At 40.6% G+C, this 21,364-nt stretch overlaps 1 protein-coding gene across 1 annotated transcript in view; it reads left to right on the top strand.

The window, feature by feature from the left end:
* The window catches only part of atrn (attractin), a 124,502-nt gene that overhangs the window by 86,479 nt on the left and 16,659 nt on the right, over nt 1–21,364 (top strand). Inside the window, 1 exon segment of the mRNA XM_018685517.2 lies at nt 14,969–15,076. Coding sequence (XP_018541033.1) covers nt 14,969–15,076 — 108 coding nt within the window.

Below are 21,364 nucleotides of genomic sequence, written 5' to 3'. Positions count from 1 at the left end.
CTCTAACAAGTGGTCATTAGTGGAGTACAGACACCAGCTCATAGAGGGTGCATTAACTACACAAAAGTCAAGTTTCTTTTTGACCTTTGGACAAGTTACAATAATTAAGTGATCATTACATAACATGCTGTGCCCAGCGAGGAGAAAAGTGATGGTCACTGCTGGCTGAAACTAAGACTCCTGCTACCTGAGTTCACTGCAGAGACATCTTTAGAGTAAGAAGAGATAAATGATTGTATTTGTTAATGTGGGTATTTTACCAGCCTGGAACTGGCAACCAAAGCTTACCCTTCACAGCACAGCCTTGGTATGAGCAGTGTAGACCATAATGAACATTAGAGTCTTGTGTACAGAGGCGTCAATGTTTGTGTATTTGTAAATGACATCTCCATAACCAGTCATTAGTCACACTCAGCCTACAGTCATTCTCTTACTCTCACGCTCACAGCCACATGAGCCCACATTTTCAATAACACATTCAGCATTCACTAACTTCACTCACACACTCGCAGACTCTTCCCCTTGCTTCAAACACACAGCCTCGCATGCAAGGAGGTCTACAGCAGATGGTTCAGCGTGAAAGCGCAGCAGAGTGGGAGAGATTGGCACTGGTATCTTCTGAATAAGCAGAGAAACACAATGAAGATATCAAGGAGCACGTAGAGCTCCACATCAGATTAGTTTCCAGAAATACCGTAATGATAAGGAGGATCCTCTCGCTAGCATGGCTGCTCCCGCCCCACACACACCAGTCCCAGAAGCAGATGGCTGGATGTGAATGCAGTTCACACATGAGCAGGGAAGAAAGGAAAAAACAATCTTTCCACCTCTACTTTGCAGCTGTTACCCCCTTACGAAGCACTTCTCGATGATGCTCTGTAATACATTATAATTTTAGAATCATGGAAATGCACTGTGGCTCTGTGCCTCTTTACTCTTGGTTGCCAGGTGTGTTATACAACATAATCCAGAGAGTGAGTATTTGGATGCGTCCCCTGATAGTGGTTTAATACACAGGACCTCAACTTGATATGCCATGTGTTTGCATTCTGTATGCAAAATGGGCAAAAAGATGAGAAAGTGGGGAAAGGTTATTGTAATTAAAAGTTTGAGAGGTAGCAAATTTCGACAGCATCAATATCTCCCAGTTGCCTAAAAGAACTAAAGACGTGTTAAACTGCAGCCAAAATGGCTGAAAAGCCATTATCGCCTCTAGTTCAGTCTAAATAAAATCCAATATCAACAGTAATGTGATCAGTGTAGCTGCTTAAAACTTCACATCACTCTTGTACTTTGGTTTAATGGCCATGCAGCCAGAGTTGGTACAATTAATTTTTGGTACAGCCTGGTAAAACCACTCAATACACAATGTCAGCTGGCTGAATATATAGACTTAATTAGAACATAATTATAATATTGCAACAGTAGGTGGGCAGAGAAAAGAAGCATGTAGTACAAATTAGGCAACAGAGTTCATAGATACTAAAGAGAAAAAAACCTGTTCTTTAACTGAGTTATATTGTTAGAAAAAAGACCTGTAGCACCTCCCAGGAGGCAGAAGTTGAAAGTCACAATGAGCATGTGGTGAAATGGGTCGCACATAATTTTAACTGTTTTTCTGATTAGGCATTTGTTGTACAGAGATGAGTTTGGGTGACCTGTTGGCAGTGTGCTGAAGTGTTTTTTTTTTCCGAGTGTCCGAGCTGCCCTGCCAGACTGTAAAGAGGGTATAAACCTATATGAGTGGTCTGTTTTTAACTCTGTATCTCTTGAGCTGTCTGAGACAGAGCAGTGTCTGCTGGACTTTTCCATTTGATATTCCATTTCAGTGTGTATGTGTGTGCCAAGAAATTTAAAGTGAGTCTGTGATGGTTATGTGCTCACCTGAGGTATGTATGGGAGTTTTTTTGGCTTGGTTTTGAGGCTGAAATCAGGAATGAGATCCTATTCTGGTTGTGGATGTGTGACTGCCTGGGCCATCTGCTCCCTGTAACTGTGCTGTGCTCATGGTGATAGCCAAACTGTGCCTGTATGTTAAATTGTCTGCATCACTACAGGGTGATGGGACACAGCCCTGACAGACACCTGTGTCCCACCTGTGCGTCGCTCACCATAACCCACTGCTGTCTTTCCCACAGGAAGCTCCACCTCCAGTATCATGTGCAGGGGTTGGTGTTTGTGTCCAGTAGTGTACTGAAGAGCTTGATAGGGTTTATCGTATTGAAGGCTGTGCTGGAATCAATGAACTCAGAGTAGCTTCTCCACATGCTGCAGTGTGTGGTGAAGACTTTTATGTCCTCAGCAAAAAGGACCTATATAACCAACACAGATTGTTTATATATGATTTACTTGATATGTACCAAACTACAAATATTAATTTCCTTTTATCTGATATGACAGGAGGTCTGGCAAGGCAGCTAACAACTTTGAAATAATGTGTGAATGTTCCCAAGTTGTGACAACAAAACATTTTCCTGTTGATGGAAATCTGGAGACATGATAAGACTTGAGAATAACACCAAGTAGAGCATAGCTTGATCTGGCTAAACGTTATCTTTAGCCTCATTTGCTCAGGACTGACACAGCCTGGGGATATCCAGTAATTTTTAATAATCAGCTCAGTTTTCGTTATCAGTCCAAACACAGAGTAAAAAAATAGAACTGTGTAAAAGTGAATAACAAAAGGACCAGAAGTTTAAAATCCAGACTGACAAACTTGTATAGATTCACTGACTTAAGTTAAATCTGTTAAGTATTCTGACGACATGGCTGATTTAATGTTTTTCAGATACCAGGAGGTGAGCTCCAGGAATTTACGGTGTAGTGGATTGTTACAGAGCTTTACACAGATCCTCTCCATCACATCCCTCAGACAGACAGGTCTGCTTCACCCCTTCGCCTCATTGACTTGGTCGATAATATAGTTTAAGGCACTTCTGTGTTTAATTAGCGACAGTATCTGGACTGAAATTTAAAAGAAATACCAGTGCTAGATGCTGAAAGTTTTTTGGTACTGGTAAATTGCCATTTGGTGATCTTAATCCTGTGCTTGTTAAATTGAGGTGTGATAAATGAAAGAAGACATCAATCTTTCTTCAGCTGCTTCTCTGGCATGATTTTAGTGTTTTGGTGGATCGTTGTTTCTATTGTGAACCCTTGGAAATGGATTCAACCATGCCCGCACTAAGAATAATTGTGTCCTTGAAGGCAGACTGTTGAGGCCATGGCCGCCGTCACAGCTCAGTAGTACAGTATACTGTGCTGGGATTATGCTGCAGAAGTGCAACATCGCTTTATGAAACATAAAGAACTTAGGGCACTGCTTGCTGTTGGAGAAATCCCAGGCACTTTATTAACTACTTTGTAACTGTCACTTATGGGTTAAAAATGTCTAGTTGCTCATGGACACAGTGCAGAAACTGTCTACCCTGCAACATCGGTCTCTCCCTGAAACCAAAAAAAGATGTAAAATGAACATTTGAATGTATTTTAATGTCTGAAAGCAGCCGAATGTCACAAGGCTTTCCATGGAGAATGTGTTGCTCCGAAACATTGAGAAATATGCATGGTGATGAATGTACTTTCATTTAATAGCTTATTCTACTGCAAGGGTTATTATTTTGTCTCCTTACAGTTGACTACTAAGAGGAAATAAAAGACCTAGTGATCTTTTTCCCTCCCATACCTTTTATATTTGGAAAAAAAGGCACCTATCTCAGTCTAGTCAAGGCAAAGAAGCCAAAATGTGAAAGCTCATTTTAGTGGCGGCATTTGACAGACTCCTTTCAGACTAATGTGTTGTTTGTCCCAGTTGTTGAGCATGTCAGGACGTTTCCCCTCTCAACAATCCAGCTGTGGCTGCATCCACACAAGAAGATGGGAGAGGGAGAGTCCTCACCTTATCTCACCCTCCAGAGTGCTCTCTCCTCCTGCTGGAGGTGGGAGATGAATTACTCATGGTGACCCAAGCTGGCAGACTTTCTGCTCAGCCCACCTGCCCCCCTCACACCACCCTTCCTCACACTTACCCATTCTGCTCTGTCGTCTCACACGCTGCCAGTCCCGCAGGCGGCTGACTTCAGAGGCGCCGTGAGCAGCTTCGTGGTTGAGAGACTCCCCACCATGTTCTCTGCAGCCTGCTGCTGTGTGGCCCAGTGTTTGTTGATGGGCTGGTGACGGAAATCTCATACAATGTTCCCTTTTAAGTGGGTCAAAGCTGTAGTAGTAAAACATGCTAATATAGTCAATTACCAGCTAATACAATAACATCTCCAGATATATAATGAACATTATGAAACTCATAGTCCTTATAATGTAATGATATATTACATTATCAGGAAATGAATTATCACAAGATCAGGTTTTATTACATTTTGGTTCATTTAGAGCGACATTTTATTAAATTCTCAATTTCATTTTCTCATAACTGTCCATTAAAACCAATGCTGTACTAATTCTCTGTAGTTCTCTGGAACTGCATTTAGTCGTATAAAGTGCTTAAACTATCCCTTGAAAGCGAAACTCATGAAATTCTGTGCAGTAGCATTTAGCTGATCGAAGAATAAAACTCTCCCTTGAAACCACAGTGCTAATGAAATTCAGACCATACATGCCATAAACTCTTCACTGAAACAAGTTTTAATGAAAGTGTCTCAAGCAGCCTCTCCTGTGTTTGAAATTATACTTTTTAAGGACTTTAATATTGTAATAGCTATTAGTTTTTATTGCTGAGTTTTCATTTCTTCCAACCAGGCTTGGACGTGATAAGTCTGCCAATAAGGAAGTTACTGATGTTGTCTTAGCCTGCAGATTCATGATGCAAATTAACTAAGGCAAACAGACATGAAGGAAAAATGTATTTCCTGTGTCCTGAGGCAGTAACATCAACTGTGTTCTTTAAAGCACTGTAAGGCCCCTGTAGATTAACTAGAGCAATGCTTTAAGATTGTATGAGAGCTGCCTTCCATCTCCTCTCTCCTGAGGTCAATGTTCACTGCACCACCGCACAGAACAAAAGGCCTACTTCTGAGGTGATCAATCCTGAAGTGAGAGGTAAGGAGAGGGAAGTTTAGATGACGAGAGAGAGAGGGAGGAAAAAAGAGCAGCATTGAAGGTCACTTACACAGGAAGCTGAGGATCTTTGGGTAAAACACGCATCCTCCTTAAAGGGGAAGACCTTGTTAATGGTATCCTCCGCATAGTCAAGCTAACAGGAGTCTCCGCAGACCTGACAAGATGCGGATTCATCAAAATGTGATGAAAAAGAATCGGGAGCCACTGCAGCACTGGCAGCCAGCTACCTCTGCAATAGTGTTAGGAGACCAGCTTTTTTTTTTACACCCGTGCCTTGGCCGTCCATGCCAACTCCACGGCAAATAATAACTCTGGTTTTAAGAGGAAATAACCAGCATGTAAATATAGCTATCTAACATAAACATGTGCGCCAGTGACAGAATACTAACGATAGATTTATGTTTGTATAGCTCCTGCATCAGTTTCTGGGGCACAGTGTGTGTTCAGGAGCAAACAAAAGTTTGTGTTTAGTAGACTAATAGTAGACTTTGTATGTATGTGGGCTGGTTGAATTTTATTCCAGCTGCTTCCCACATTTTGATTGACTTTAGTGTTTGCGCTGGTGTCATTCAAATTTTGTGTGTGTGTTTGTGTGTGAGCTGACGGTGTGTGTAAATACGTGCCTTTTTGTCTCACAGAGTTCCCAAAACACTTCTAAAGCCTGCTAATCTTAATTCCACAGAGATGGTGCGTATAATTAGAGTTTGGATCAGCGCCAGTGTCTTACTGCTCACAATATACAGGCTGGCTTATCGTCCAAAACTCACTGTGCTGTGGGTGACCTCCATTTGGCCCAGTAACATCCAGCCCTCCACACCCGCACCCATCCATCATGGCACTGGTACAGGGCTTATCATAAGCCCAGAACCTCTGTCAAACCGCCCGCTCCTGTACTTTTTGATGCTGTTTCATCTCATCCCAGGCTGTCTTCACTGTCTTTAGTTTTTATTCATTTCTTCTTCCCACAGCTGTCTTATCTCCTCCATCACAGTTCAGTCTTTGTTTTAACTTCAGAACCACCTCACTTCACTACTTCTGTCAATCTAAAGTCAACAACTCTGATGCCGCTAACTCAAGCTATTGTAGATTTGCTCTTTGAAAACATTTAAAAATGTTGTAGTTTAATATTAGCACAAGTTGAAGTTCCTGTTAGTTACTTTTTCTCTTTGTGTTATGTAAGGATTTTCAAGTGAGCACAGAGGGCTTTGGCTCACCTGAGAGGCGGTCTCACACTATAGCTACACTGGTTAACCTCTGCGTTCATGTACAGTACTTATTCTGTGCTGAACCATTAGCATCTTAAAAGGGCGACACAACCCACTGCCGTAAGACATGCTTAGAAACACCCAGTGTGCATTTCCATATCTGTACTGTATATGCCAGTGTTCCTTTTCCATGTGCCGGCACTTGAGGAAAGCAGTGAGGTTTTATTACATTCTCTCCCTGGAAGGCACATCCCGGCTCCTGTACAATGACTGCTTCCTCTGTCTGTATATTGTGTACAGTGTGAGCCACAGGCATCAGATGAGGTGTGTGATGTGACGTGATGTGACACATCATGACGCAGCGTGAAGCTACACAACACAGCCAGTGTGTGTTGCCTTGAGTTGTACCTGTTTTGTCAGTAACACAATCAGTGGAGAGCAATGATATTTCTGTTTATTTATCTATTTTACTATCTGGTATATTTTGTTGCTGTGGCTGCTTTTGAGATTATAATGATATATTTTTTTGGGTCCAAAAGCACCATGTCAGTGTCAGCTTTAAGGCTGTAAAAGTTACACAAAGATCATTGCTACTGATGATGATAATAAAGCAGATGAAGTAAATTCAAACTACTTTTGATTTAATGGATGCCGCTGTCTCAACTCAAGGTCCACTCAAGTACTTCTTGATATTTGGCCTGTGTTACATTGTCTTTTGAAGCAGATCTTTTCTCACTTGTCATAAAACTTTAAACTTTCTATGATTCTGAGCTCCTCTTGACTTCTTGTCCCTGTTGAGGTTAACAGCTTGTTCTTTAAAAGCTCTCTTCAGAAGAGACAATGAATCTTTTAAGTGTTTTCACCTGCGCATTTTTCACCAGCAACGTCAGACATTTTTTAGTTCACTTAATAACTATACTATAAAAAATTATCCTACAATTTTAATAAGACCTGGTCTGGTAGCTCATTTACAGACAAGAGCACAATTTAAACTGACTAAACAATGTGAGTTACCTCATTGTGACAGTGAGTTGTGAGTTGAAACATTGGCACTGACCCAGAGTATTGAATAAAGCATGTTGATAAGGTTAAAAACAGAGTTATGGGTGTGTAATGGGAGTAAAAAAAAGATGATTATGCAACAGTGTAGACAGCTGCAATGATTTGGTTGTTTACAAATTAGATCTGACCGGCACACAGAACAGAAACTGGAGCCTGGCCAGGTGTTACTCTGCTGTTAGTGACAGGAATATCAGAGGAGACTGACAGCTGGGTAAAAATCATCATCCATCCTGTGCATCTGCACATCAGAAAACCAAATTTAGAAAGTTGCAGACTAAACTGTTGCCTTCTTAAAAAATACATTTCTTGTTATGTAAGCTTGCTTGGCTTCTCATGCTGTGTTTTGGTCCAGTAACTGCTGATTATCAGATGTCAGATTCAATCACCTTGTATTTGTAGTACCTTGTGTTTTGAGGGCTCCCATCCTCACACATACTCTCTGACAGTTCACAAAAAAGAGGAAATACTTTGGTGCAACTGTCTAAATGATTCATTTCAAGAAAACAGGATGAGCCAAGTGGAGCAGAGTTGGTGTGAGTGATCTGTGCTGATTGATTAACTGCTTCTTCAGTGAATTTTCTCAATGAGTATTTTATTCGCAGGCTTCCTTTGTTTCTGACCTTTCCTCACGTTGCCTTTCCAATTCAACCCATCACAGGCTTCTTTATTTTCTGTATTTCTCTTTATTTTCATTTCTCTTTCTTCTTTTTGCTTTTTGATTGTGCACTCCTCCTCTTTGATGGAGTATTGATTAGTCTCATGGACGAGGAGGTGGGAAAAGTATACAGCATGTACAGGAGGGAGATAAACAGATTTAAAGGGAGAGGGAGGGGGAGACGGAGGGAGAGGTGCCCAGCACAGACAGCAGGAGGCCGGGGGTGAGAAAGAGGAAGACTTGGATGGAGGTAGAGAAGAGAGGAAGAGAGACAAAAAAATGTGGAGAGAGGGAGAAAGAGAGGGAGGGAAGGGATCAAAGCCTTCTCTCTTGTCAGTATTCACAGTGTGCGTCCTCTACCCCCCACCTCACTGCCGGAGAGATGGAAAGATGAAGCGAGAGAAGAAGCAAGCAGCTAACGTCGTTACACAGACAAAGATTTCCTCTCTCCTCTTTTTCTTCACTTTCCTCTCTCTCTCTCTCTCTCTCTCCTCTCCTCTCTCTCTCTCTCTCTCTCCTCTGTGTCTCTCACTCTGCAGTTTTCCTTCAGTGATGCTGAAGGATGATTGAGAGCTCTCCCACCGACAGCATTTTTAAACAGACGCATCAATAAATAAGTGGCTTGATGTAGTGGTGTGTGTGGTGTGTGTTCGTCCGTACATGTGCGCTGGTAACTGTACATGGGATGTGTGTGTTTTGTATCTGTGTGTGTGTGTGTTCTCCGTGCCCAGGCGGTCCGGCACTCCATCCCTTCCTCCCAGGGGCAAACTCTTTGAACGCTTTTGTCTTTCTTTCTGCTCCCATTTTTTTTCTTCTTTGCTGTGTTTGCCATCATTCGTCCCTTTCCAACATTGTATTTCTCTTTTGTCTCATTTCCTTTCTCTTCGTTTTTCCTGCCTTTTTTTTTTTTTTTTTTTTTTTGAGGGGTTTCATCTCCCCCCTCCCTCCCCTTTGTGCGCTTTGCTGACGCACTCAATCTCTTTGGCACACCGCTGCTCACTTTGAGAATGCTCAAACACAATTCCCTCAGACAGCTTCTGTGTGTGCGTGTGTGTGTGTGTATATGAGAGAGTGAATGAAAGCATTTGTGAATCCATAAATTTGGTCTAAGGCAGCATCAAATGAATATTTGACACTATTGTTCAAACCTATAGATGATTCTTTAAAGCTGCAATAATCAATATTTTTAAGTTAACAACGGGTCAAATGACTGTGTTGTGTGAGAGGACTTCGCTTGTGACAGACCCACAGACCACCAATTACCACCAAACTCTCTTCAGCATCTTTCAACTCATTTGGGTTTCCAGCTTGTAACTTTCCTCCTTTGGTTCACTTTCAACACTCTCATCAACATTGTTTCCAGTCGCAGTGAGCAGCTGCTTTGTCTCAGCAAAAAGGCTCTATAAACTCACTGTACACTGTTAGCTCAGCACCAAACATCAGACAGACAAGTTAGTGACTTGCTGGTGAACCTAGTGGAGCATTTAGCACCTAGAGAGACAAAATTTCCCCCTTTAGACTAAGAAGAATGAATCTAAATAAATGCTAATGTTGCAGTGATAACAGCCAAAAATCTGTTTGCACAGGTTTACATAATCAATTAATCATTTACTCTGTAAAATATTAAAATCTGGAGTTTTATTTTGTATGACAAGATCCAATAATATTCAAATTAAAGTGACAGAAAACCAGAAAGGCAACAAATCTTCACAGGTATGAACCTGAAGCCAAGAAACGTATTACATTTTAGCTTGATGAAAAAACAATTAGCAATAATCATATTAATTGTTTGTAATCAGTTTTCTAAAGATTAACCAATCAGTTAGTCAGTAATTGCTTCAGCACCAGAGTGTTCACGCTTGTTATTGCGCTTGTCATGTGATTGTTAATGTATTTTTATCTTAACATATGTGCATTTAATTCAGACATTCCAGTTTTTCCTGCGGGCACGTTTGCTCGTGTGCTGTTATGCACTTGTGCATACACAATTAATTCCATTTTGTGTGTGCTCGGGAGAATTCATTTACATTTGTGAAAATATACACACATATTCATGAGTGTTCATGTGCAGGTATTTCCAACCTGCCTGCATTCACATGTGTAAATGCACATGTGTTCATGGCTGGTCACACGTCTCATAATTAGGTTTATATATGCACAGTTCACTCTGCCAGAGTCAGATATTTGCTCACACACACACTCATTCTGACTCCCCTGCAGAAAACTAAGAGCCAATTTAAGAAGTAGGCGACTTGCACTGTAACTCCTCTGGCGTCTGGTTATCTTTGGAGTGCTGAGTGTTTGCTCTACAGTGGCTGCCTACTCGCAGCATGCCTATAATGAGATTTGTGCAAATTGTATCTTGTGTAGGACTCCTTCCAGGAGGGTTGTTCTCCAAATTATCTCTCTCCTTTACCTGATGGTGGCAGTCCAGAGGTTAGAGAGGAGGGCTGATGATTGAAATGACAGCTGCTCTGAAAACTCAACCGTTCAGTGTAGTTATGGATTGGATATAGATTGTAGTTTGTACAATGGAAGACAGGATCTTAATTCATAACAAAACTAAATCAGATTTTATTCAAATTTAAGGTTGTTGTTTTTTTCAGTGTTCTACTTATTTCTGCAGTCCAGCATTCTTGTCCATCGCAATAACAATTCAATCACAAACCTCAGTTCTTATTTCTGGAGACATAGTGACATGGTTGCTTACTACATTCCTCCCCCATTGTCTATTGTCTGTGTTCCCAGACCTATGAAGGTGATTTTTCAAGTAAAATGCTTTTATAGCCAACTGTTATGGAGACCAAGGCTATGCAAATAAGAACCAGGTTGTAAAAATGTTTTGTTTTTTTAGTAGCACCACCTCATTGAGATGTAAAAAATCAGCCCACTTATGGTTTCTTATGTAGCTAGTGCTCATTGGTAGGTGTCAGTGAATCCCATGTAAATTCTTAAACTGACTTAACAGTTTCCTGTCAAGGATCAATAAAGTCCTATTCTATTCTTACTGAATTCAACACTGTAAATCTGCAAAAATCTATATTTTTATATTAACTCAATTCATCAAAATCAAAGTTAAGTGATTAGCTGGTGAAGATAGTGGAGCATTTATCAGTATAGGAGCCAGATATTTCCCTGAGGGGTTTGTGGAAATCTAAACAAACGGAGAGTGAATATTGGACTTACATTCATCAGATTGAAAGAAACACAACTCAGAGTAAATGTGAATTTATGTAAATGTAAAGTGTTTAGCTAACACATTCACCTACAACTTTATAGGGTTATAAATATGTCACTGTGTGTGTTTACAGCTTGTTCTGCTGCTTCCAAGTGCCAAAAAAATCACTTAAGGTAGAAAAGAAAATTCTGAACATGTCAGAAGATGAGTTGGTGAAAACATGTTACAACAAATAATATGGGTTCAGCACATGTTACTGAAACTTACTGCAATCACAGTCCTCTGTTGACAAATAAGTACCAGGCACACAGACTTCCAATAGTTTAAGTTGCTTTCTGTTTTTCATAAGGCATGAATTGTTTGTTTCACTCTAACTGCCAATAAAAATGTTTTAAACCTTAGCTGATGAAGCTTGATGAATGTGATGAATTGTCCTTGAGAAATCCCTGCTTTTATCCCTGCTCTCACACTCATATTCATACAGAAACTTCTCCATTGGAGCAGCTTATTGTTCCGTTAGTCCAAGCTATAGATTGTGGACAGGTTCCAGCTCTACAGTAGAAATATGTAGTTGTGAATATGACAAAGCACAGGAATTCAGCCAAACATGGCTGTTGAAACAAAGGTTACCTGTATGTTTGACAAGAGTGCAGGCTGTTTGCAGAGAGGCTGAGGGAGGTGGACTGAATCTATAAAGTTTGTTTACTGCAACATTCAGCTGCTCCTCCATCTGCTTTTTATCCAGTAAATCAATTCTGTTGCTTTGTGCTGTTCAAGGAGCTGTGCTTATGAAAAAGGATGTTGTCTGCATGCAGATTCTCACTTCCTCTGCATGCTGTTTGCAACAAGGATCCAGGCTGTGATGATGCTGCCTCGCTCGGCCTGCTGCATCAGTACAAGTGAAATTAATTCTGCTGGAACCCAAACTTTATCAAGGTTCATTAGGAGTTCATTCTCATTATCCTACTATTGAGTTTAGATTTTTATTGGCCTGAAAGTTACAGATTTGATTGGTATTTAACAGGAGTTGGTGTTAATGGATTGATATCTCAATCAAACACTAACCAAACCAGACATCAGTGAAAGATAGAAAAAGGCTGAGCATCTACACACTCAGCAGTCGTCATGCTCGCAAAGGCCACATATTTTGGCTCTCGGATGCGTCACACAGTGGGATGTCTAATCATGACAAATCGGGACTCAGCACAATGAGATGCTCATTTGCGTTTTCATTTGTTTCTGTGTGTTGACTGCTGCGGTGGCAGCAAAGACTGGGCATGTCGGATGCTTCAGCCTGTTTTTATTTGTGTATATGGTAATGAGGCAACTCTGCCATTGTGTTTGGATTCATTCATACTTTATGGGTGTTATTGTTCCACTATTATGATTCAGTCTGTTTCTATTTATAGCCTCTGCCTGTAGTTGTGCTTGTCATGACAGATTTGGTTTATAGTTTCTTTCTCTTTGATGCAAGAGCTTTTTATAAACCCTCTCTTATACTGTGTCTTCTCCGCAGTAAGTAGTATTCTCATTCTGTTTTATCACTAGCTTTATTAAGCACTTTTAAGTTTTATTACTAACTTGCAAATTTGCTAATGAACTTTCTTTTGCAAGAATATCAGTTGACAAAGCCTTTTGGAAAGAGGCTGAGGAAAGCATGCTTCACCAACTCTGTTATTCTTAGAGACTGAATGGTCTTGTGGTTAGTGAGTAAATGTGAGAAGTTGAATGATGAGTGATTCATTCAGGCAGCATCCAGGTAACAGTTCTGTCTCCTATCAGATGACATTAAACCGACTGCAGTAAGTTCACAGAGAAACTTTACGAGTGGCACGTTTTTACCAGCTGCTGCGTGAATAAGTAACATGTGTGCTGCTACTTATTTCAGGTCAGCCAAGAGTCAAATGTTAACCTTATCTAGTTTGTAAGAAATGGTGTAGGGTGGTTGTTATGAGAATCATTTTTTGACCAATTCACCTGCCTATTATATTTCACAATTAATTGATTTCTCCTCCCATCCTTTGATATTTAAAATGTCAAGAATAATGACAAATTTGCATCCCAGTTATTTTACTAAGAGAGGTTATCTCTCAAAAATTTCTCTGGTGAATCTCCAGTATTGTTACAGAAGCAGTCGTCATCTAATATTAAAAAGGTTTAAGGGAAATTGGTTTGGCTCCTGTCTCGTTTTTAGTGTTGGTTAAGCAGGATAGCTGTTTGCCCCCATGTCCGGAATTTTTCCGCTGTAGCCTCATACTTAATGGACAGACATGAGAGAGAGGTCCAGATCATCTCATTTATTTCTCAGCTAGAATGCAAATAAGCACATTCCACTACACAAGTTAAACATTTCCTTTAAAAGTAGTGACTCAAGTAAAATAAGGTTTCAGCCCCTCCTAGCCCAGCTGTTACAACAGAGAGGAGTGTAGAGAGATTTGGATACAGGCACACATCCACAGACACATGCAGGAATTTAATGAGTTGGCTTGTTCCACAAAGAGAATCCGGGACATTAAATTTAGCCTTTTTTTCTCATCAGGCTTTACTGTAGAGAGAAAAAGAGACTTCCTGTGAAGTTATTTCTGCACCTCTTGGTCAGGATAAGATTAAAAGGCATCGCATGTAGAGTGAAAATGCTAACATGTCAATAACAGCAATCAACACTTTCTCAGTGGGATAAAAACACTCAGCAGGTTAATTGCACACTGAGTTGACTGGAAGGCCGTCACCTCTCACACAAGCTTTGACCTCCCATGTGCACACACATCGACACAGAAATGTCACGTGTGATTTCTGCTGCGTGTGCTTTCAAGTTGAATTGCAGCACTGCCCTTTTCTTGCACCTTTTCTCTCCCTGCAGCTCACTGTAATGAGACAGAGGCCAATGGGTTGTGTCAAACTTCTTTTGATTGTCTGTCTGCGCACAACTCGGCACACATCACATGCTCCGTTGTCGCTGTTTGACTTCCTTGGAGTTGAATCTGATGTATTTCAAACAAATGAACATTTAGACGTTGTTTTCTCCAACATGTTTGACTTGTGATTTTATTGTCTCATTTCTTTCAGTGTCTCTCCTGCCAGCAGTTGCAGGTGTTATTGTTTTGGTACAAGGTGCTCGCTGCTGGTGTTCATGTCTTTGTGTCTTGGCATTTGACGCCATTTGTTTCTCTATTCATAGCACTTTGGCTGCTTTGACAGCTGAAGACACAGGCACATTGCCTTGTTTACTGTGGTCTCTGACTTTCCTCAACCTCCCCTTCTTCTTGCTCTCCTGTCGTCATCTCCTTTTCCCTGCTTCTTTTCTCTTTTTCCCTCTCCATCAATCTCTCATAATCGCCTCCTCCTCCTCCTCCTCCTCCTCCTCCTCCTCCTCCTCTGGCCAAGGTCCATGTTATATATCTGACTAAAATGAGACTGTGGTTCCATCTCACAGTGGTAGAAAGTTACTGAGTAAATTTACTCAAGTACAGTTTTAGGGTACGTGTACTTTACTTGATTATTTCCATTATATGATCATCTATACTTCTCCACTCCTGCATCTTAAGGGAAGTTGGGAAATACTTTTCAGTTCACTGTAATCATCTGACAACCACAAAACACTTTGCAGATTAAAAGTTTTACACACAAAACTTATTTGAATGTTTACCTTGTATTTCTAACCCTCCCTCACTGATTTGAAACAAACCAGTGTTTTATTAGCTTCTACTCAGTAACTAGAGATGAAACACAGTAGACAGTCTGTGTTTACCTGTCAGTGACCTTCGCTCTCCTCTTCTTCTCCCTCCTTTTCCTTAGCAACTACTGAGGGAGATGCAGCAGATGGCGAGCCGGCCTTTCGCCACCATCAATGTCGCCTTGGAGACGGACGAAGAGCCGCCTGACCTGATAGGTGGAAATGTCAAGGTGAGCACAACCTTTTTCTTGGAGTAATCACCGCCTCACCCCAGATATCTTACCTGTCGTCTGGCCTGAGAGGGACCCAAGCAGGGAAACTTCATCCATCATTGACATTGTCGCTCATTCTCCCTCGAGTGGGAGCTCAGTCTTGCGCCCGTCGACTGCAGTTTGTGATTACAGTCACTGAAGTGATAGATATTCCTCACACCATCTGTTTTACATCGTTTTTGAGCCTGAACTAAGGTGATTCCATTAGTTTTCAGCAGGCCAAGGAGTCTAAATTGAGCTCACTTAGGGAGAAGAGTTTGAAGTGTAGTGCAGGTCTAGGATGCCTAATGAGGGTCAACACAGTGTACATTTGCCGGGACAGTGTGAAGGCCGGATGATGATGAAAGTGGGCTGCTGATGAGTAACACAGCACATTATACCAGTTACAGCCAGTTATTGTGGGCAGGCAGTGAATTCTAATGGGAATGAATTCTGTTAACCCTGGAGTTAAATACATGCAGACGAGAGTAAGATAATGTAGATTAAGACCATACTCAGAGTTTCTTTCCAACACTGAAATATTCTTCATTTGGAAAAAATAAATAAATAAACGCCTACTTGCAGGAAATGTTTGCTGGCATGAAAATAAAGAACATTAGGGGACACTATTAAAGTCATGATTCATCTTACTAAACAGTCTTGTTTTGATGCATCAAACCATCTGTGTTTTTGAAATACTGACAGGGAAATTGAAGGTAGGTAGTTCTGTCAATATGGATGTACAGCTGGTCGGAACAAAGCCGTTCATATAGGTGTCCAATATGGAGAGTGAAAGACAGAGTTAGTCACAAAGAAGGGCTCTGTGTTCCTTCAAATATGGCTCTGCATTTAGAACAGATCACAATGCTGATACTTTTTTTTAATTAGACCAGGTTTAAGGTCTCAGTATCACATGAATTAGACTCAAGTGGACACAAGTGGGACACAAACTCCAAACCCCTTATTTTTTCTTGTGTTGTGTTTGTTTTAGTGTAGCTACAAGAACTAAAAAGTAAACATTAAGTTTAGCCAAAGTTTTCAAACTGTATCATATTTGTTCAAACAACTGAAAATGAATAATTCAATAATAAGCATTTGTCTGAAGAATGCAAACTCAGAAACACAATGTTAAAGTTATAGGCCCCAACAAAAAAAGCAAGAAATGCATTTATTTTTAAACTGTGAACTTCTTTAGCTCCACATTTAGCCTTTGTAATATTTTAACGTCATTACTTTTGATTGTGGCCATTGTTGTTTGGTTTGAGATAAAGAATTTCCTTGTATTTCTTTACGTAAGAAAAGAATAGATTTTGTATACTTCCAAATCACTCAAGCACAGCAGCTTTAGGAGCCTTTGAATAAAGAAAACGAAAAACTCTCCGCTCCATCTTTCATGAATGTGCTCAATTATGGCTGAGAGAAGGCACACACAGCTTAAATACTGGGAATCTTTTAATAAAGAAACAAGAGACAGCACATTTATGCAGTGGAGAGAACAGGACACACTTCCATGTAAAGAAGACATATCTGCTGTCTGGTTAGTGGAGCCACAGTTGGAAGAATCAAGGGAATGAAATACAGCGTGAAAGGTCTTCAGGATAAACCCAGACACTTTCTTACCAGAAATTCCAAACCAAAACAGCTTTCATAGAAAACCTGTCCCTCGGGTAAAGAGTAGTTTCAGCAAAGCTGTCATATGCTTTTAAAATGTAATATTTCCATGCTCTGAGCACTGCAAACTAAAACTTCTTTTCACTTCTCTCTTCACTTCTTTGGTGTTTGTGAGGAGGCAGAAAGCTTAGATGCATATTTCTCAAAACCTGGGCAAGTGAAATCCAAATAAACTGCATCACTACATATCAATCATATCAATCAGGGAGAGAGGCTGTTTTTGTGATTTGGAACCTTTTAATCCAGTGAAACATCAGTTGTGAAAGTGTTTCAGCAGGCTCCTGTTGAATTACAGTCCTTAAGTAAGGAAGCCACTGATTTAGCACTGCACCCCTGTAACACTGTATCAGGATGGACAGGTAGAAATGAAAAAAAAGATTTTAAAAAAATAATTGCGGCAGAAAGTTATTGTCCCTTTTATTCAATTTTTAACTTCCATTCAGCTTTTTTTATTCCACACTTCTTCACTTTTATCAAAACCAATGCAACTCAACTGCAGACTTGGTCATGTTATGCTAATGTAGCCTCGAGCTGCTAGCCTCAAGCAGAGATGAGGAGCGGGCTAAGCTCATTTCTGTCCAACTCCACAGATTTTTTTTCATTTTCAGACTTGTAGTCTTCAGCCCCAGTGGATGTGGGCTTAAGTTCCATCACTTGAGGACATTTATCAGACTTCACACAGCTCCTTCTGGAGACACAAAAGGCTTATTTAGCTTTTCCACATATGCAGTAGTACTCCGCAAGACCTGTAAACACACTTTGATGTGTAAAATTGGTGGAGTACCCGTTTAACCTGTTAGCACCTCCCTCAACAAGTCATAATCAGACAAATTGTTTGACTGTTAGGATTTGCTGATTGCACTCTTGCACTCACAGGATACAGGAGGAACCTTAGAGTAGATTTTCATGTTGAGTTTAAGCACAGTGAGAAGTACAGTGGTGTTTTAGATTTAAACATAAAGGATTATCAGTGTAGCAGAGATCGAGCCTGTTGAAGTTGTAGGCTGGATTTAAATGCAGAGATCAAGCTGTTGGACGTGGTCATGGTGGTTGAGAAGACTTTATTGTAGAGAAGAGTTTGACGTACAGCAGAGTACAAGTGGGTTAGAGCAGATTTAAATGCAGATATTGAACATGGAGGCAGAAGTAGAGAACATTTAAAAGTAAGAATTGTTCAGAGTTATAGAAATTGCAGTTGAGTATTCGGCAGGCATGGCGCCGCAGGCAGGTATACCTGTGACTGTGCACTTTGTGATGAATGACCTCTGAATGCAGATGTGGAGCAGAATTATAGGGCTGTTTCAGCAGGGTGGCTCGGGGCCCCTCGCCTCTGACAGGGGCCATGCATCTCAAGGGGCTCGACTCCCAAGCACAAGGTTACTCCCAGCAAAGGCTACAGGGCCCCTTGGGAAGATCAGCAGCTAATCAAATCCCTCCAACAGAAATTACCCCGCCTCTTCACTTCTCCACTCTTCTGTCCTCACTTCTCCTCTCTTCTTTCTTCTCATCTCCTTTTTTACTCATTTTCTCTTCTGCCCTCTTCACTTTTTTCTCTGTTCTCCATTTTTGTCTTCTCATCTTCTTATCTTATTTTTTCTTTACTTTCTCCTCGACTCTTTTTTCCTTATGTCTTCTATTTTTTCTGTCTGTTCCGTTCTTCTTCTCTTTTATATATATATATATATATATATGTGTGTGTGTGTGTGTGTATACATATTTATTGATTTATCATCTTGTTGTCCTTTTCATCTTTCCTCTTCTTTCTTCTGTTTCCTCTTCTCATATTTTTCGAATTTTCTTTTCTTGTTCTGTTCACTGTTTTTCTTTCTTTTTGAGTTGTTCCATCTTTTTCTTCTATTGTCTTCATGTTTCTCCTGATAGTGTCCTTATTTTCCCCGTCTCTTGGTGTCAGTTTTCCTCTTTCCTCTGTTCTGTCCATCTTGGTTTTTATCCTCCTTTTCTTATTTTTGCTGTCTTTTTTGCTCAGTAGTTTTTGCTCTTTTCACCTTTTCCTCTGTTTTCTATTTTTTGTACCCTCTCTTATATTTCTCCACTCCTCTGCCTTCTCCTTTTTCTTTCTTTTCAGTTGTTCTCTTGTGCCTTGCTTTTTTCCCTTTTTTCTTTTATGTCCTTTGTAATGTATCATTTTTTCACATCTCTTGGTCCCTTTTTCAACTTTTCTATCAGCTTCTCACCTCTCCTCTGTTTTTTCTGTTCACTGTTTTTTCTATTTTCTTTTCCTCTCTTCTCTCCTCTGTTCTTTTTGGTTTATATCATCCTATTTCTTCTTTTTGTCCCCTTTTCTGTACTTTTTTTTTACTCCTCTCCTCCCCTTTTCTCCCTAGTTTTTGCTCTGTTGTCTATTTTTGTCCCCTGACGCTCCATTCTTCTCTCCTTTTGTGTATTCTTCTTTTCTTCTCTCTTCTCCTTTTCAATTGTTTTTTCTTGTGTCCTTTTTGCTTTTCTAAGCTTCTCTTATGTTCTCTTCTTTTTCTCTTGTTGTGATTTCATCTCTCTTTTCTTTATCTTCTCTCTCTGTTTTTCCTCCTTTTGTCTTTTCTTTTCACATCACAGTTTTTGTCTGTTCACTGTTTTTTCCCATCACTTTATTAATGTCGTTTCTCCAGTGTTTTTGCTTTTCTTACCTTCAGTTTTGTTCTCCTCCCTGCAGTATTTATCAGCCTTTTCTGTCTTCTTCTGTCTTTAATTCTCTTAATCCCTTTTTAATCCTTTTCTTTCTATCTTTTCTTTATTTTTAATCTGCTCTCTTTTCTTTCTATCCTTTTGCTTGCTCTATTCTCTTCTCTCCTCTCTCGTCTCGTGTCTGACATCCTTACTTCACTATAGTGTCCTCCTCTAATTTACTAGCCCTTAACTGATCTAATCAGCTGTCTGGGGTTTTCTGTTGGCCTTATCTGCTGGTTCTGTTGTGTGTTTGTTTGTGTACTTCTGCATGTTTGTGTGGGTGTTTGCGTGTGTGCACACATAGTGCTGTTGTGTAGAAAGAAAAGATGCAGCCTGCTGTGGAAACCAGGCGCCCTCCGCCTCCTCCTCCATCTCTGCTTTACCTTTTCTTCTCCCACCCCTACTCTTCTTTTCTTCTATTCTTCCCGGCCTGCTCTCCTTCTCTCCGTCAGGGCAGGAGCAGCCCAGGAGCAGAGATCCAATTTAGATCTTTCCTCCTCAGCTTTCTGTGCCTTCACCAGCTCAGACGGTGAGCGCACACTATCCTATCTCCTCCTGGCTCAGATTGAGCGACTCAGAGCAGGTTCTTCCCCTTGTTTCCATGCTGTTTTATCAGGACGCCACAGTAGTGTGTAAAGACCCGCGATCGGAGTATACGGGGGGGCCGGGCACTGCACAGTGAGCTGAAGATCATTAAAGTTGTTTATAGCCTCAGTGGGAAGTCCAAACTTGCCTCAGCGATGAGATATATTCACTCGGCTTCTGCCAAATGGAGCTTGCGGCCCCAGCCTCACGGGCAGATGATTACCTTTGTGACGCCTAATGCTCTGCTTTTATTTATAGATACCGTGGGACGAGAGAAAATTGGCACATGCGATGTAAAAAATAAGGGGGAACAGTTCTGATTTATCTAACATAGTTGTGGTGCATCATTATCTTCACCTGCACTCACTGTGTTTTGAATTCAATTATAGGCATTTAGCTAATTTTCAGGCCAACTGTGCAAATGTGACAACCTTAACTGACTGTCAGTGTTACAGGCAAGAAAGTAAGGTCAAAGGTCAACTCACCAGAGGAAAGCTCAATTATGATCATTTCCCACTGATAAGTGCAAGGCAAAGATATCTGCTCCATAAACTCTGAAACAGACGGACTCACAGACAGGTGACAGGTGTAGTAAATCGTCTGTGATGTTACTTATAGCATCTTTCATTGCACACAGAAAGAGAAGAGTCTAGAACTGCTTCAGGAAAGCAGAAAAGTTTGCAGTTCTTGTGTGGTGTATACCTAACCTATACCTATACCTAACTTAAAAAGATGGTGCAGGTAGCCACTGAGTCAGTGTTCATGAATAATTGTCATTTTAATAATAGCACAGACAGAAACAGACAGAGGTGAGAGGAAGATGAAAGAAGTTGTTTTTATTTGTTTGCAGTAATCACAGACATTAAGATTCTCACCTATTTGGGAAGAAGTTAAACATTTACTAACACATTGTACCAAAGTGTCCCTGTTTCACAAAGAATCCGCTGCCTCAGTCCGCCTACTGAGAGGTGCTGGGTTTGACCAGCCGCTGAAATTCTTTAAAGATGCTGTGTGGCCGCTGTTGGCTTGGTTTTATTAGTTTGTAGAACATTATATATTTAAAAATGGCGTACAACAGACACTACTGTAGGTGAACTTTCTCAGTTCCAGGTTAGAAACGATTACCCATCCATCTTTTCATTTAGTCAGATGATGTTCACTTAAACTGTTTATCTTCATTTTTCTGCAGTGTTTAGTTTGAATGTGTAGCAATATGGCGTTATCATGAAAGGGTGACAAAACAAAATAATAAAAACTCATCAAAGTTGGCTCAGTGGAAGTGGTTGTACCTGGTGAGTCACAGCAACAGGGAGCTTGACTTGCTCT

The sequence above is a fragment of the Lates calcarifer genome, linkage group LG19 (genome assembly GCF_001640805.2).
Source record: "Lates calcarifer isolate ASB-BC8 linkage group LG19, TLL_Latcal_v3, whole genome shotgun sequence".
In the NCBI taxonomy this organism is placed as follows: Eukaryota; Metazoa; Chordata; class Actinopteri; family Centropomidae; genus Lates; species Lates calcarifer.
The sequence above is the reverse complement of the archived record's forward strand: the minus strand, read 5'-3'. Positions and strand labels throughout refer to the sequence as shown.